The 18,332-nt window shown below is 50.1% G+C and overlaps 1 protein-coding gene across 3 annotated transcripts in view; it reads left to right on the forward strand.

Moving 5' to 3' along the window:
• The first annotated feature begins 10,410 nt into the window (after positions 1–10,410).
• The window catches only part of LOC137357357 (arf-GAP domain and FG repeat-containing protein 1-like), a 72,148-nt gene continuing 64,226 nt past the window's right edge, over positions 10,411–18,332 (forward strand). For 2 of the 3 annotated variants that reach the window (XM_068023623.1, XM_068023624.1), the window contains exon 1: positions 10,413–10,697. In XM_068023623.1, coding sequence (XP_067879724.1) covers positions 10,531–10,697 — 167 coding nt within the window. In that variant the 5' untranslated portion in view covers positions 10,413–10,530. Of the gene's footprint in view, positions 10,698–18,332 lie in introns of all 3 variants that reach the window. The other variant, XM_068023622.1, reaches the window with a different exon arrangement.

Genomic DNA, 18,332 nt, shown 5'->3' on the forward strand with positions numbered 1-18,332 from the left:
TGCACTGTCTGAGAGTGTGGTGGAGGCAGGTTCAGTGAGTGTTTAGAATCTGGAATGCACTGCCTGAGAGTGTGCTGGAGGCAGGTTCAGTGAGTGTTTAGGATCTGGAATGCACTGTCTGAGAGTGTGGTGGAGGCAAGTTCGGTGAGTGTTTAGGATCTGGAATGCACTGTCTGACAGTGTGGTGGAGGCAGGTTCAGTGAGTGTTTAGGATCTGGAATGCACCGTCTGAGTGTGTGGTGGAGGCTGGTTCAGTGAGTGTTTAGGATCTGGAATGCACTGTCTGAGAGTGTGGTGGAGGCAGGTTCAGTGAGCGTTTAGGATCTGGAATGCACTGTCTGAGAGTGTGGTGGAGGCAGGTTCAGTGAGTGTTTAGGATCTGGAATGCACTGTCTGAGAGTGTGGTGGAGGCAGGTTCAGTGAGTGTTTAGGATCTGGAATGCACTGTCTGAGTGTGTGGTGGAGGCTGGTTCAGTGAGTGTTTAGGATCTGGAATGCACTGTCTGAGAGTGTGGTGGAGGCAGGTTCAGTGAGCGTTTAGGATCTGGAATGCACTGTCTGAGTGTGTGGTGGAGGCAGGTTCAGTGAGCGTTTAGGATCTGGAATGCACTGTCTGACAGTGTGGCGGAGGCAGGCTCAGTGAGCGTTTAGGATCTGGAATGCACTGTCTGACTGTGTGGTGGAGGCAGGTTCAGTGAGCGTTTAGGATCTGGAATGCACTTTCTGACTGTGTGGTGGAGGCAGGTTCAGTGAGCGTTTAGGATCTGGAATGCACTGTCTGAGTGTGTGGTGGAGGCAGGTTCAGTGAGTGATTAGATCTGGAATGCACTGCCTGAGAGTGTGGTGGAGGCAGGTTCCGTGAGTGTTTAGGATCTGGAATGCACTGCCTGAGAGGGTGGTGGAGGCAGTTTCAGTGAGTGTTTAGGATCTGGAATGCACTGTCTGACTGTGTGGTGGAGGCAGGTTCAGTGAGCGTTTAGGATCTGGAATGCACTGTCTGACTGTGTGGTGGAGGCAGGTTCAGTGAGTGTTTAGGATCTGGAATGCACTGCCTGAGAGGGTGGTGGAGGCAGTTTCAGTGAGTGTTTAGGATCTGGAATGCACTGCCTGAGAGGGTGGTGGAGGCAGTTTCAGTGAGTGTTTAGGATCTGGAATGCACTGTCTGAGTGTGTGGTGGAGGCTGGTTCAGTGAGTGTTTAGGATCTGGAATGCACTGTCTGAGAGTGTGGTGGAGGCAGGTTCAGTGAGCGTTTAGGATCTGGAATGCACTGTCTGAGTGTGTGGTGGAGGCAGGTTCAGTGAGCGTTTAGGATCTGGAATGCACTGTCTGACAGTGTGGCGGAGGCAGGCTCAGTGAGCGTTTAGGATCTGGAATGCACTGTCTGACTGTGTGGTGGAGGCAGGTTCAGTGAGCGTTTAGGATCTGGAATGCACTGTCTGACTGTGTGGTGGAGGCAGGTTCAGTGAGCGTTTAGGATCTGGAATGCACTGTCTGAGTGTGTGGTGGAGGCAGGTTCAGTGAGTGATTAGATCTGGAATGCACTGCCTGAGAGTGTGGTGGAGGCAGGTTCAGTGAGTGTTTAGGATCTGGAATGCACTGCCTGAGAGGGTGGTGGAGGCAGTTTCAGTGAGTGTTTAGGATCTGGAATGCACTGTCTGACTGTGTGGTGGAGGCAGGTTCAGTGAGCGTTTAGGATCTGGAATGCACTGTCTGACTGTGTGGTGGAGGCAGGTTCAGTGAGTGTTTAGGATCTGGAATGCACTGCCTGAGAGGGTGGTGGAGGCAGTTTCAGTGAGTGTTTAGGATCTGGAATGCACTGCCTGAGAGGGTGGTGGAGGCAGTTTCAATGAGTGTTTAGGATCTGGAATGCACTGTCTGACAGTGTGGTGGAGGCAGGTTAAGTGAGTGTTTAGGATCTAGAATGCACTGTCTGAGAGTGTGGTGGAGGCAGGTTCAGTGAGTGTTTAGGATCTGGAATGCACTGTCTGAGAGTGCGGTGGAGGCAGGTTCAGTGTGTGTTTAGGATCTGGAATGCACTGCCTGAGAGTATGGTGGAGGCAGGTTCAGTGAGTGTTTAGGATCTGGAATGCACTGTCTGAGAATGTGGTGGAGGCAGGTTCAGTGAGTGTTTAGGAAATGGAATGCACTGCCTGAGAGGGTGGTGGAGGCAGTTTCAGTGAGTGTTTAGGATCTGGAATGCACTGTCTGACTGTGTGGTGGAGGCAGGTTCAGTGAGCGTTTAGGATCTGGAATGCACTGTCTGACTGTGTGGTGGAGGCAGGTTCAGTGAGTGTTTAGGATCTGGAATGCACTGTCTGAGAGTGTGGTGGAGGCAGGTTCAGTGAGTGTTTAGGATCTGGAATGCACTGTCTGACAGTGTGGTGGAGGCAGGTTCAGTGAGTGTTTAGGATCTGGAATGCACTGTCTGACAGTGTGGTGGAGGGAGGTTCAGTGAGTGTTTAGGATCGGGAATGCACTGTCTGAGAGTGTGGTGGAGGCAGGTTCAGTGAGTGTTTAGGATCTGGAATGCACTGTCTGACAGTGTGGTGGAGGCAGGTTCAGTGAGTGTTTAGGATCTGGAATGCACTGTCTGACAGTGTGGTGGAGGGAGGTTCAGTGAGTGTTTAGGATCGGGAATGCACTGTCTGAGAGTGTGGTGGAGGCAGGTTCAGTGAGTGTTTAGGATCTGGAATGCACTGTCTGAGAGTGTGGTGGAGGCAGGTTCAGTGAGTGTTTAGGATCTGGAATGCACTGTCTGAGAGTTTGCTGGAGGCAGGTTCAGTGGGTGTTTAGGATCTGGAATGCACTGTCTGAGAGTGTGGTGGAGGCAGGTTCAGTGAGTGTTTAGGATCTGGAATGCACTGTCTGAGAGTGTGGTGGAGGCAGGATCAGTGAGTGTTTAGGATCAGGAATGCACTGTCTGAGAGTGTGATGGAGGCAGGTTCAGTGAGTGTTTAGGATCTGGAATGCACTGTCTGAGAATGTTGTGGAGGCAGGTTCAGTGAGTGTTTAGGAAATGGAATGCACTGTCTGACAGTGTGGTGGAGGCAGGTTCGGTGAGTGTTTAGGATCTGGAATGCACTGTCTGACAGTGTGGTGGAGGCAGGTTAAGTGAGTGTTTAGGATCTAGAATGCACTGTCTGAGAGTGTGGTGGAGGCAGGTTCAGTGAGTGTTTAGGATCTGGAATGCACTGTCTGAGAGTGCGGTGGAGGCAGGTTCAGTGTGTGTTTAGGATCTGGAATGCACTGCCTGAGAGTGTGGTGGAGGCAGGTTCAGTGAGTGTTTAGGATCTGGAATGCACTGTCTGAGAATGTGGTGGAGGCAGGTTCAGTGAGTGTTTAGGAAATGGAATGCACTGTCTGACAGTGTGGTGGAGGCAGGTTCAGTGAGTGTTTAGGATCTGGAATGCACTGTCTGACAGTGTGGTGGAGGGAGGTTCAGTGAGTGTTTAGGATCGGGAATGCACTGTCTGAGAGTGTGGTGGAGGCAGGTTCAGTGAGTGTTTAGGATCTGGAATGCACTGTCTGAGAGTGTGGTGGAGGCAGGTTCAGTAGGTGTTTAGGATCTGGAATGCACTGTCTGAGAGTGTGGTGGAGGCAGGTTCAGTGAGTGTTTAGGATCTGGAATGCACTGTCTGAGAGTTTGCTGGAGGCAGGTTCAGTAGGTGTTTAGGATCTGGAATGCACTGTCTGAGAGTGTGGTGGAGGCAGGTTCAGTGAGCGTTTAGGATCTGGAATGCACTGTCTGAGAGAGTGGTGGAGGCAGGTTCAGTGAGCGTTTAGGATCTGGAATGCACTGTCTGAGAGTGTGGTGGAGGCAGGTTCAGTGAGTGTTTAGGATCTGGAATGCACTGTCTGAGAGTGTGGTGGAGGCAGGTTCAGTGAGTGTTTAGAATCTGGAATGCACTGCCTGAGAGTGTGCTGGAGGCAGGTTCAGTGAGTGTTTAGGATCTGGAATGCACTGTCTGAGAGTGTGGTGGAGGCAAGTTCGGTGAGTGTTTAGGATCTGGAATGCACTGTCTGACAGTGTGGTGGAGGCAGGTTCAGTGAGTGTTTAGGATCTGGAATGCACCGTCTGAGTGTGTGGTGGAGGCTGGTTCAGTGAGTGTTTAGGATCTGGAATGCACTGTCTGAGAGTGTGGTGGAGGCAGGTTCAGTGAGCGTTTAGGATCTGGAATGCACTGTCTGAGAGTGTGGTGGAGGCAGGTTCAGTGAGTGTTTAGGATCTGGAATGCACTGTCTGAGAGTGTGGTGGAGGCAGGTTCAGTGAGTGTTTAGGATCTGGAATGCACTGTCTGAGTGTGTGGTGGAGGCTGGTTCAGTGTGTGTTTAGGATCTGGAATGCACTGTCTGAGAGTGTGGTGGAGGCAGGTTCAGTGTGCGTTTAGGATCTGGAATGCACTGTCTGAGAGTGTGGTGGAGGCAGGTTCAGTGAGTGTTTAGGATCTGGAATGCACTGTCTGAGAGTGTGGTGGAGGCAGGTTCAGTGAGCGTTTAGGATCTGGAATGCACTGTCTGAGTGTGTGGTGGAGGCAGGTTCAGTGAGCGTTTAGGATCTGGAATGCACTGTCTGACAGTGTGGCGGAGGCAGGCTCAGTGAGCGTTTAGGATCTGGAATGCACTGTCTGACTGTGTGGTGGAGGCAGGTTCAGTGAGCGTTTAGGATCTGGAATGCACTGTCTGACTGTGTGGTGGAGGCAGGTTCAGTGAGCGTTTAGGATCTGGAATGCACTGTCTGAGTGTGTGGTGGAGGCAGGTTCAGTGAGTGATTAGATCTGGAATGCACTGCCTGAGAGTGTGGTGGAGGCAGGTTCAGTGAGTGTTTAGGATCTGGAATGCACTGCCTGAGAGGGTGGTGGAGGCAGTTTCAGTGAGTGTTTAGGATCTGGAATGCACTGTCTGACTGTGTGGTGGAGGCAGGTTCAGTGAGTGTTTAGGAAATGGAATGCACTGCCTGAGAGGGTGGTGGAGGCAGTTTCACTGAGTGTTTAGGATCTGGAATGCACTGCCTGAGAGGGTGGTGGAGGCAGTTTCAGTGAGTGTTTAGGATCTGGAATGCACTGTCTGACAGTGTGGCGGAGGCAGGCTCAGTGAGCGTTTAGGATCTGGAATGCACTGTCTGACTGTGTGGTGGAGGCAGGTTCAGTGAGCGTTTAGGATCTGGAATGCACTGTCTGACTGTGTGGTGGAGGCAGGTTCAGTGAGCGTTTAGGATCTGGAATGCACTGTCTGAGAGGGTGGTGGAGGCAGGTTCAGTGAGTGATTAGATCTGGAATGCACTGCCTGAGAGTGTGGTGGAGGCAGGTTCAGTGAGTGTTTAGGATCTGGAATGCACTGCCTGAGAGGGTGGTGGAGGCAGTTTCAGTGAGTGTTTAGGATCTGGAATGCACTGTCTGAGAGTGTGGTGGAGGCAGGTTCAATGAGTGTTTAGGATCTGGAATGCACTGTCTGAGAGTGTGGTGGAGGCAGGTTCAGTGAGTGTTTAGGATCTGGAATGCACTGTCTGAGAGTGTGGTGGAGGCAGGTTCAGTGAGTGTTTAGAATCTGGAATGCACTGCCTGAGAGTGTGCTGGAGGCAGGTTCAGTGAGTGTTTAGGATCTGGAATGCACTGTCTGAGAGTGTGGTGGAGGCAAGTTCGGTGAGTGTTTAGGATCTGGAATGCACTGTCTGACAGTGTGGTGGAGGCAGGTTCAGTGAGTGTTTAGGATCTGGAATGCACCGTCTGAGTGTGTGGTGGAGGCTGGTTCAGTGAGTGTTTAGGATCTGGAATGCACTGTCTGAGAGTGTGGTGGAGGCAGGTTCAGTGAGCGTTTAGGATCTGGAATGCACTGTCTGAGAGTGTGGTGGAGGCAGGTTCAGTGAGTGTTTAGGATCTGGAATGCACTGTCTGAGAGTGTGGTGGAGGCAGGTTCAGTGAGTGTTTAGGATCTGGAATGCACTGTCTGAGTGTGTGGTGGAGGCTGGTTCAGTGTGTGTTTAGGATCTGGAATGCACTGTCTGAGAGTGTGGTGGAGGCAGGTTCAGTGTGCGTTTAGGATCTGGAATGCACTGTCTGAGAGTGTGGTGGAGGCAGGTTCAGTGAGTGTTTAGGATCTGGAATGCACTGTCTGAGAGTGTGGTGGAGGCAGGTTCAGTGAGCGTTTAGGATCTGGAATGCACTGTCTGAGTGTGTGGTGGAGGCAGGTTCAGTGAGCGTTTAGGATCTGGAATGCACTGTCTGACAGTGTGGCGGAGGCAGGCTCAGTGAGCGTTTAGGATCTGGAATGCACTGTCTGACTGTGTGGTGGAGGCAGGTTCAGTGAGCGTTTAGGATCTGGAATGCACTGTCTGACTGTGTGGTGGAGGCAGGTTCAGTGAGCGTTTAGGATCTGGAATGCACTGTCTGAGTGTGTGGTGGAGGCAGGTTCAGTGAGTGATTAGATCTGGAATGCACTGCCTGAGAGTGTGGTGGAGGCAGGTTCAGTGAGTGTTTAGGATCTGGAATGCACTGCCTGAGAGGGTGGTGGAGGCAGTTTCAGTGAGTGTTTAGGATCTGGAATGCACTGTCTGACTGTGTGGTGGAGGCAGGTTCAGTGAGTGTTTAGGAAATGGAATGCACTGCCTGAGAGGGTGGTGGAGGCAGTTTCACTGAGTGTTTAGGATCTGGAATGCACTGCCTGAGAGGGTGGTGGAGGCAGTTTCAGTGAGTGTTTAGGATCTGGAATGCACTGTCTGACAGTGTGGCGGAGGCAGGCTCAGTGAGCGTTTAGGATCTGGAATGCACTGTCTGACTGTGTGGTGGAGGCAGGTTCAGTGAGCGTTTAGGATCTGGAATGCACTGTCTGACTGTGTGGTGGAGGCAGGTTCAGTGAGCGTTTAGGATCTGGAATGCACTGTCTGAGAGGGTGGTGGAGGCAGGTTCAGTGAGTGATTAGATCTGGAATGCACTGCCTGAGAGTGTGGTGGAGGCAGGTTCAGTGAGTGTTTAGGATCTGGAATGCACTGCCTGAGAGGGTGGTGGAGGCAGTTTCAGTGAGTGTTTAGGATCTGGAATGCACTGTCTGAGAGTGTGGTGGAGGCAGGTTCAGTGAGTGTTTAGGATCTGGAATGCACTGTCTGAGAGTGTGGTGGAGGCAGGTTCAATGAGTGTTTAGGATCTGGAATGCACTGTCTGAGAGTGTGGTGGAGGCAGGTTCAGTGAGTGTTTAGGATCTGGAATGCACTGTCTGAGAGTGTGGTGGAGGCAGGTTCAGTGAGTGTTTAGGATCTGGAATGCACTGTCTGAGAGTGTGGTGGAGGCAGGTTCAGTGAGTGTTTAGGATCTGGAATGCACTGTCTGAGAGTGTGGTGGAGGCAGGTTCAGTGAGTGTTTAGGATCTGGAATGGACTGTCTGAGAGTGTGGTGGAGGCAGGTTCAGTGAGCGTTTAGGATCTGGAATGCAGTGTCTGAGAGTGTGGTGGAGGCAGGTTCAGTGAGTGTTTAGGATCTGGAATGCACTGTCTGAGAGTGTGGTGGAGGCAGGTTCAGTGTGTGTTTATGATCTGGAATGCACTGTGTGAGAGAGTGGTGAAGGCAGGTTCAGTGAGTGTTTAGGATCTGGAATGCACTGTCTCAGAGTGTGGTGGAGGCAGGTTCAGTGAGTGTTTAGGATCTGGAATGCACTGTCTCAGAGTGTGGTGGAGGCAGGTTCAGTGAGTGTTTAGGATCTGCAATGCACTGTCTGAGAGTGTGGTGGGAACGGGTTCAATTGTGGCTTTCAAAAAGGAATTGAATAGTTATCTGAAGAGAAAAGATTTGCGTGGCCATGGGGAATGGATGGGGGAGGGGGACTAGCTGAGCTGCTGTTGCAGAAACTCGGCATGGACCCGATGGGCCGAATGGCTTCCTTCTGTGCTGTGACCATTCGATGAGTGTATGATTCTGTGAAAATGCCATTGATAAACTTTTAGAATTGATTCAGATGTTATAATATGATCAATGACCTTTTTTTAAACTAGATTTGGGCTATATAAATTGGCGCAGTGGTTAGCACCGCAGCTTCACTGCTCCAGTAACCCAGGTTCAGTTCTGGGTGCTGCCTGTGCGGAGTTTGCAAGTTCTCCCTTTGACCGCGTGGGCTTCCGCCGGGTGCTCCGGTTTCCTCCCACAGCCAAAGACTTGCAGGTTGGTAGGTAAATTGGCCAATGTAAATTGCCCCTAGTGTAGGTAGGTGGTAGGGAATATGGGATTACTGTAGGATTAGTCTAAATGGGTGGTTGTTGGTCGGCACAAACTCGGTGGGCCGATGGGCCTGTTTCAGTGCTGTATCTCTTAATAAATAAATAAAATGCTGTGCATGAACTTTTGTAATAGATTGGGGTTTGAAATGCAATAAATGATTTTTTATGAACAGATTCGGGATTTTAAATGTTGTAAATTAAACTTTTTTAATTGATTAGGAGTTTAGCAATATGATTAAACTTTTTTTTTAATAGATTAGGGATTTAAAATGCGTTTTTAATAGTTTATGTGATAGATTAGGGGGTTTATGAAAGCTGTAAATTAACTTTTTTAATAGATTAGAAGTTCAGAAGCTGGCTGAGCGTGTCTACCCTGAGGCACAGTGTGGCTTTCGAGCAGAGAGATCCACCATTGACATGCTGTTCTCCCTTTGTCAGCTACAGGAGAAATGCCATGAACAACAGATGCCCCTCTATGTTGCTTTCATTGATCTCACCTAAGCCTTTGACTTCGTCAGCAGACGTGGTCTCTTCAGACTACTAGAAAAGATCGGATGTCCACCAAAGCTACTAAGTATCATCACCTCATTCGATGACAATATGAAAGGCACAATTCAGCATACCGGCACCTCATCAGAGCCCTTTCCTATCCTGAGTGGTGTGAAACAGGGTTGTGTTCTCGCTTCTTCTCCCTGTTGCTCTCACTTGCGTTCAAGTCTTCAGAAGAAGGAATTTTCCTCCACACAAGATCAGGTGGCAACCTGTCATAGAGTGAAGACCAAAGTACGGAAAGTCCTCATCAGGGAACTCCTCTTTGTTGACGATGCTGCATTAACATCTCACACTGAAGAGTGTCTGCAGAGACTCATCGACAGGATTGCGGCTGCCTGCAATGAATTTGGCCTAACCATCAGCCTCAAGAAAATGAACATCATGGGACAGGACAGGACGTCAGAAATGCTTCATCCATCAATATTGGCGACCACGCTCTGGAAGTGGTTCAAGAGTTCACCTACCTAGGCTCAACTATCACCAGTAACCTGTCTCTCGATGCAGAAATCAACAAGCGCATGGGAAAGGCTTCCACTGCTATGTCCAGACTGGCCAAGAGAGTGTGGGAAAATGGTGCACTGACACGGAACACAAAAGTCCGAGTATATCAAGCCTGTGTCCTCAATACCTTGCTCTACAGCAGCGAAGCCTGGACAACGTACGTCAGCCAAGAGCGACGTCTCAATTCATTCCATCTTCGCTGCCTCCGGAGAATCCTTGGCATCAGGTGGCAGGACCGTATCTCCAACACAGAAGTCCTCGAGGTGGCCAACATCCCCAGCAAAAACACACTACTGAGTCAGCGGCGCTTGAGATGGCTTGGCCATGTGAGCCGCATGGAAGATGGCAGGATCCCCAAGGACACATTGTACAGCGAGCTCGCCACTGGCATCAGAACCACCGGCCGTCCATGTCTCTGCTTTAAAGACGTCTGCAAACGCGACATGAAGTCCTGTGACATTGATCACAAGTCGTGGGAGTCAGTTGCCAGCGATCGCCAGAGCTGGCGGGCAGCCATAAAGGCGGGGCTAAAGCGTGGCGAGTCGAAGAGACTTCGAGTTGGCAGGAAAAAAGACAGAAACGCAAGGGAAGAGCCAACTGTGTAACAGCCCCGACAAACAATTTTATCTGCAGCACCTGTGGAAGAGCCTGTCACTCCAGAATTGGCCTTTATAGCCACTCCAGGCGCTGCTCCACAAACCACTGACCACCTCCAGGCGCTTACCCATTGTCTGTCGAGATAAGGAGGCCAAAGAAGAAGGAGTTTAGAAATATAATGAAACTTTTTTAATAGATTAGGGATTTAAAATGCGAAACATTAAGTTTTTAATAGATTAGGAGTTTAGAAATGCGATTGATGAACTTTTGTTTAATAGACTTGGAGTTTAAAATGCTCCAAGTCCATTTTGGGTGTGTGCAGGTTTTGAATTCGTTGTCGCGTTTCTCTTGTGGACCGAGGCTGCACCCGTAGTCCTGCTGGCCCCGCCCCACCCTGACCCCATTGGTCGCCCCCACTGTTGACCCCGCCCATCACTTTACGGCTGTAGCCCCGCCCCCGCCGGCGCCATTGGCTCCGCCCACCACCGCCCCGTTCCCCCCGACGCGCGGCAGCCCCGCCCCCTCTGGCCCCGCCTCCTCCGACGCACCGTTGGTTCCGCCCCTCACGGGCCCCGCCCCGCCCCTGGCGGTGATTGACGGGCGATGGCGGCGCGGCGGCTGTGAGGGAGAGTCAGCGAGAGGGAGACCCGGAGAATCGACCCGCCGCCCCGGCCCCGGCATGTCGGCCACGGCCCGCCGCAAGCAGGAGGAGAAGCACCTGAAGCTGGTGCGGGAGCTGGGAGCCCGGCCCCACAACCGGCAGTGCTTCGAGTGCGAGCAGCGCGGCCCAACCTACATCGACATCACAGTCGGCAGCTTCGTCTGTACCTCCTGCTCCGGCATCCTGTGAGTAATCCAGCCCGAGGCCTGCGGCCTGGGGCCTGGGGCAGTCAATATATCCAGGGCCCGAGGCCTGGGTCAGTCAGCCTACCCGGGGCCTGGGAGGGGGGGGGGGGACAGGGCACAGTCAGTATATAGACTATCCAGTCAGGGTGTGCCTCCTCCTCTGGTATCCTGTGAGTAATCAAGCCCGAGGCCCAGAGCCTGAGGGCAGGGATAGTCAGTCTACCCGGGGGGGTGGGGACTGGGACTGGGGGAGAGGTGGGGGATGGTCACTATCTGCATGGTCAGTAATGGCCGGCACAGACACGATGGGCCGAAGGGCCCCCCCCCCCCCCCCACTCCCACTCTCTTGTGTTGTCCGGCTCTGTGACTCCGATGGACTCAGGGGTTGTGGCCCAGGTGGGTCCGTGGCCCGGCACTGGGACAGTCCCTGCCCCTGGGACTGGGGACAGGGAAGGCAACGTACCAGGAGACTGGGGTCTGGAGGACAAGGATAGTCAGTGTCCCCGGGCCGGGGCAGTCAGTTAACAGAAGGACTAGGGGACGATGGAGGAGGGGGTGGTAGGGGATTTGGGGATAACTAATGTATACATTATCCAGTCAATATCCACCTCCTGTGGCATCCTGTGAGTACTGGGGGAACGGGGCAATATCTACATTATGCAGTCTATATATACCGCCTGCTCCAGCATCCTGTGAGTTAAATACCCCAAGGACAGGCAGTGTATACTTTACGCGGTCATAAGTTGTGTGGTCGTTCTATTTCAGTGCATTATACAGTGGGGGCAGTCATTATCTGGAGTATGGAGTGATTCCATACATTATGCACTCATTACGTCCCAGGGCTGTCGTCATATACTGTGATTATGTACAGTATACCATGTACAGTGAGCATGTTCAGTGTTCTCTGTCTACATGGCTCATGTCGGGTATGCCAAGAGTGTAACATGTTTGTGGGGATCATATGCAGAGACTGTATCCACTATACTGAGTGTTGCATGTATCGAGGGATGATATGCAGTATACTGAGAGTTCAGCTCTAATGCAGTACAGTGTGAATACAGCACATATACAGGGATCATAAACAGTGTAGGGGATCATAGACTGTATACTGGAATTGCATGCAGTGTGTATGCAGATTACTCTGAGTGTAGCACCTATACAGGGGAACATACAGTGCACAGAGAGAGGGGGGCGGAGAGGCTTTGATTGCTAAAAGCATGGCCGCCAGTGTTGGATTGCTGGAAAAGCGGGGATGCGAAAGAGGGCAGAATTGGGGGAGCGCAGAGATCTCAGGGCTGTAAGGCTGGAGGAGATTAGAGGTATGGAGGGTGAGAATTTTAAAAATGAAGATGCTGCTTAACTGGGAGCGCAGTGGTAGGTCAGTGAGCGCTGAGGGTGGTGGCTGAGTGGGACTTTGGTGTGAGTTAGTGTGTAGAAAAGTGACATAAGAATGTAATCAAGCCAAAATTGAGGCTGAGCTGCTGAAGTTTGTTGTGGATGAGAGACTAGCCAGGGAGAATTGAAAGGAATAATATACAGCCTACTGGGCATATTGCACATGTACCGATACTGTACCACCCCAATATGTCATCGATTACAGACTGTCACAAGGATTATAGTGAAACTTATGGAAATTTTGCCCTGTCTACTTGAACTAAGAGCAAAGTGGTGTCTGGAGAGTGCGGTTTGAGCTGCATTGTACCAGAGTGGAGCATTAGAGGGTACGCAATTTGAGGTGATGGGGCATAGTCGAAAATAGCCATTATCTACGCAGCCTCACCTCTTAAGTTCAGGCCAGCAGTTCTGTCTTTAGAAGAACACAGAGCCTCCGGTTCCATCTCCTATCCTCGATGTGACTGGGACTAACAGCTGAGAGTATCATAGTGCTACCAGAGGAAGCTGCAGAATCACTAAGATTGAGCCAAGACGTGCTTGCTTTGGGAACACAGGGCAGGTACATGAACTAGGCCAGTGGGAGGCCTGTGCGTGAGAGTCTAGGAGAGCAGAACTAGCAGGAACAGATGAATGAAACCACAATATCACTTCGACTTGTTGGGGTTTTGCCTTGATGTGTCAGAGTGAAATTCAGTGCAGTTTGTTACTAAGGATGGGTCATAATGTCACAATACCTGATGCACTGTTAGAGAGAATAAAGGGAGACGGAGCGAGAGACAGACAGACACGGGAAGAGAAAAATAATGCCTTTACCTTTGCATTGCTAATGTTCAACAGTAGCCAACTTGCATTTATATAGTGCCTTTAAAATAAAACTTGCCAAAGTGCCTTCTAGGGGCGATTATCAAACAGAATTTGACACTGAGGCATGTGGTGACATAAAGATGGCCAAAGAGGATAGTTTTAAGGACTGTCTTAAAGGAGGGGAGAGAGAGAGAGAGGTTTAGGGAGGGAATTCCAGAACCGAGGGCCCAGGCAGCTGAAGACACAGCCACCAATAGTGGAGCAATGGAAATCGGGGATGCAAAAGAGGCCAGAATTGGAGGAGTGCAGAGATCCTGAAGGAGATGTCAGAGAGTGTGTGTGTGTGTGAGTGAGAGAGAGGAGGCGGGTGCAGATGAGGCCATGGAAGGATTTAAAAACTAGGATTAGAATTTCAAAATAGAAATGTAGGTCAGTGAGCACAGTGGGTAATGGGTGAACAGGACTTGTTGTGAGCTGGGAGACGGGCAGCAGAGTTTGGGATGAGCTCCAACTGAGAGAGGGTGCAAGCTGGGATGTCAGCTCGGAGGTCATTGGAATAGTTGTATCTGCAGGTAACACATGCGTGGGTGAGGGTTTCAGGAGCAGATGAGCTGAGATGGGCGATGTTACGACTTTGGAAGTAGGCGGTCCTGGTAATGGAGAGGATTACAGGGCCGGAAGCTCAGCATTATAATAGGACATCAGGCGTGTGAGCAATCTGGTTCAGCCTCAGTGGCAACAGAGAGGGATGTTCAGTTGAATGAAACGCTATTTTATAACAACAGGGTGTTATGAAATGCAAGGCATAATGTACTCGTTGAGACTCCGGTGTTTAATGTGTCCTGTCTCTTTAAGGACTCATGGTGAGGCTTGGCAGGATGACTGCTAGTTGATGAGCGATTTAGGGATCGCAAATTTCATGTAAATGTCCCACTGCAGGCCTGATAAAACCAGCAGGAAGCAACAGCCTACATTGGCACTTATGGAATAAGCCTTTACACAGCCAGCATGAAATAATTGCCTGTCTTTCCAGTTTTTCAAAATACTTCTGACACTTTAAGTGGAATACCTGAAGAGTGACTGAATTTTGATTGGAGGTGAAAGTGTATCCAAAATAGCTGACATAGCATCAGAGAATCGTGCAGCACAGAAGGAGGCCGTTCAGCCCATCAAGTCAGCGCCAGCTCTTTCCCCATAATCCCTACAATTTTTTCTCCTTCAAGTATTTATCCAGTTCCCTTTTAAAGTTACTATTGAATCTGTTTCCACCGCCCTTTCAGGCAGCGCCTTCCAGCGGTATATGGGAGACAGGGAGACTTACAACGATGCTGTCACCGGAAGCTTTGTGTATGACTCCTGCTCCCGATTAAAGGTCAGACTTCCATTTATTTGGTCCTTTCACGTGCTCACATCCCAAAGCTCTTCGCGGTCACTGAAGTCCCTTTTAAATCTGAGATTGATTAAATTTTTGTTATCTGAAGGTATTTAAGGGATATGGGGCAAAGGTGAGTATCTGGAGTTAGTTCGCGAATCAGCCATGATCTCATTGAATGGCGGAACAGGTTCGAGGGGCTGAAGTACTCCTGAAGTGTTCCTGCGAAGTACTCTGAAACATAACTGCTTATGTTGCATAGACAAACAGAGCAACCAATTTGTGCACAGCAAGGTCCCACAAACAATGAGAAAGTGAATGTGGGCGAGTTGTGGACCAGGTCACTACGAGAAGTTGCCTTCGCTTCCGACCTTGTCAAGCGATCTTGAACATTGATTAGAACGGGCTGATGGGGCTTTTGGTTTTATGTCTCACCCAATGGGCAACATCTCCAGCATAGCGGCGTTCAGTACTGCGTGAGACTTTGTGCCCAAATTTGAAGCCGGATTTTAACTTGTCTCTAGTTGACGCTGTGGAGACAAGACTGTAATATATTGTGCAGCTGAATCTAAAAATACATTAAACTCTACTCAGCGATGCACTGTTATCTTGAGAGCTAATTTAATTAGTCCACAATATGACACACACAGCATTTATTTTTAATTGCATTGCTTTCCGAAGCCATGAGCTGTTAACAATGCCAGGTGTGACGATCTCCAGCATCTGTCCCACCGCGCAGTCGGGTGTCAGGAACTTCTTTCTGGTGTGTTTCTGGTATTACCTGGAGCCCTCAGTTAGTTGACATACTTTAGCCTATCATATGTCTGTGTTCGTGGCCTTTCTGTTAATCACCTATTGATTATCACTCAACGCTGTTAACTACATTATAAGAATTCTTGGAAGCAGTGGGAATACCTTTATCTGTAATGTTCTCTCCTGAAGATGCTTTCTCTGGGGTACAGTCCCACAGGTGCTGAATACCTTCCTGTATCCTAACCCTCACCAAGTCCTGTTCAGCCATCACCCTCTGTGTTGTTGACCTATGTTGCCTCCTGGGCCAGCAACACTAGATTTAAAAATTCTCCTCCTCGTGTTCAGGTCCCTCCCATGGCCTCGGCACCCTCCTTAACTCTGTAATCTCCTCCAGCCCTACAACCCTCTGAGATTTCTGTGCTCCTCCAATTCTGGCCTCATGCAACTTCCTGATTTCTACCATTGGCAGCCGTGCCTTCAGCTGCCTGTGCCGCTAAGCTGTGGAATTCCCTCCCTAATCCTATCCACCTCTCTCTCTCTCCTCCTCGAAGATGCTGCTTAAAACCTACAAGCTTTTGGACACCTGTCCTAATTGCTCCTTATGTGGCTCGGTGTCAAATTTTTGTTGATCAACTCTTCTCTGAAATGCTAAAGGCAGGGTGGGGCTTCTGTGAGTTGTGTGGCACGTGTTCGTGTGCAAGTGTATACGTGCACACATATCTGACAGAGCCTCGTGGCCTGTCCTCACCCACTGTCCAGGAGCGGGAGAACCCTTGGCTTACTTTTCTTCCCTCCTCTCCTGCACTGAGGCCAATTGTAGAACCGCCCAGAGGTGTGATCAACTGACTCCACACAGACTCGGAAATCAAACCTTCACCTGTCTCTGAACCGCACAGCTCAACCCCTCACTGCTTTCAGCAGCTGAACCACCATAGAGGCTGCTGTGGGCTTACTGGCACCGTGTGGAGTAATCTGAAGTGAGGAAAGTGGAAGGGAATGTACATTGCCTAGTGGGAGGGACCTGATTATTAATCTTTGAACATCAACATTACAGCAATCACCTGCACATTGTACTCCAGGGCACTCAACTGTATCAGGTGAATGAAGAGTGAGCTTGCCAGCTGTTGCTGCTACGGAAAGTGCTGAGGGTGGGTGGCTTGTGTCCTTGAATTTATATTCCACCCCCAACCCCCCCCCCCCCCCGCCATTCACAATTGTTTAAAGTATTGTTTTTGCTCTTTCCTTAAGGTGTTTCCCTCCCGCTGGCTGACAGATCAGGCAAGGCACCCTCCGTTTTGACCTCCAGCGTTCTGCCCCTCCACCCAGCAGCTGAGTCAAGTGGCTCAGCGAGTAGCACAATCGGCCCCAAGTCACAAGGTTGTGGGTCCGAGCCCCATTCCAGAGACTTGAGCGCTGAATCCAGGCTGACGCTCCCAGTGCCAGCACTGTGGGAGGTGCCGTCCTCCAGATGAGACGTTAAACCGAGACCCTGACTGGTGCCTCAGGTGGACGTAAAAGTTCCCACTATTTCGAAGATGGGCAGGGTTCTTGTGAAGCACAAGCGCACTTGTCAACATTTATTCCTGCACCCAACACCTCAAAATCAAATAATCTGTTATTCCATTGCTTTTCTGTGGGGGCCTTTCTGTGTACGAACTAGTTGCTTCATTTGTTTACATAATAAGTGATTAAACTTAAAAGCTGAAGCATTTTGGGATGCTTGAGATAAGGTGCTATATAAATGCAGCCTATGAGTGTGGTGTGTAGCCGTTGCTCACACTCTCGTCCTATAAAAGTGCTCATTGGGCTTTTTGTTTGGCCTTGGTTAAAATATTCCCCCCCCCCCCCCATGCATTTCTATAGCCCCTTTCACGACCTTAGGGCGCTCATAGCGCTTCAAAGCCTATGCAGTACTTTTGAAGTGCAGTTACTGTTGTAATGTAGGAAGCGTGCCAGCTAATCTGTGCACAGTAAGCTCCCACAAACAGCTGTGACATGACATAACCAGATAATCTGTTTCTGGTATTGTTTGTTGAGGGGGAGACGATGGCTAGGCCACCAGGGGGAGCTTTCCTGCCCTCCTTTGAATAGTGCCGTGTGGTCTTTTATGTCCAGCTGAGGTGTCTGGTGGGTTCTCGGTTTCACATCTCATTTGAAATACAGCGCAGCACTCCCTCACTGCAGGAACTGGGAGTGGCAGACAAGATTGTTTTGTGCTGAAGTCGCCGGAATGGGGCTCCAACCCTACTGACTCCGAGGTGAGAGAGTGCTACCTACTGCGCCATGGTGGACACACCCGTCCTCTGTGTCATGCATCATCCGTAGTGAAAAGTCCAGGCCAGGATTGGCACAGAGGTCCCCTCCTCATCTGCAAGGTGCTGCTGAAGGCTCTGCCCAAATTGGCAGCAGTTTTTGCTGTCATTAATCTTTCCCACCAATCGCATCTGCTGAAAGCCTTGACTCTGGTTGGGGTACAAGTTCAAGAACTCAAGCAGCCCTCTGGTACCAGCTATTTCTGTGTCAACCCGGAACCTGAATGTTGGCGAGCTGTTTGACTATGTACCCAATATTGTCCTCGCTACATGTTTACAGGTGAAATTTCGAACTGGGATCATTGGACAGGAATAAAAACGAGAAATGCTGGAACCACTCAGCAGGTCTGGCAGCATCTGTGGAAAGAGAAGCAGAGTTAACGTTTCGGGTCAGCGACCCTTCATCGGAACATGCTGACCCGAAACGTTAACTCTGCTTCTCTTTCCACAGATGCTGCCAGACCTGCTGAGTGGTTCCAGCATTTCTTGTTTTTATTTCAGATTTCCAGCATCCGCAGTATTTTGCTTTCATTGGACAGGAGTCTGGCTGACTTCAACTCACCCCACTGTAGCTTTAGGGTGTTGCGATGTATCTCAAATTCCCATATTTGTTGGAGTTCAGGAAAGGCACCCGCACAGATGGATGTTTTTATCTGTTCAGAAGAAGGGTCACTGACCTGAAACGTTAACTCTGCTTCTCTCTCCACAGATGCTGCCAGACCTGCTGAGTACTTCCAGTATTTCTTGTTTATATTTAAGATTTCCAGCATCTACAGTATTTTGCTTTTATGTTATTATATTGGATGTTTTTATATATTGTTTGTAGATATTTTAAGGTGTAAAAGCCTTATTGCAACAGCTAACCACCAAATAGGATTAGAACTCCGCCTCCCCCCCTCAGAAATTCTCTGACAATAGCTCACATTACAGGGGTTTCCTGTGGAGATGCATTTGTGTGTGCACGTGCGTCTACGTGTGTGTGCACATGCGTCTACATGT

The sequence above is a fragment of the Heterodontus francisci genome, chromosome 48 (assembly GCF_036365525.1).
Source record: "Heterodontus francisci isolate sHetFra1 chromosome 48, sHetFra1.hap1, whole genome shotgun sequence".
NCBI lineage: Eukaryota > Metazoa > Chordata > Chondrichthyes > Heterodontiformes > Heterodontidae > Heterodontus > Heterodontus francisci.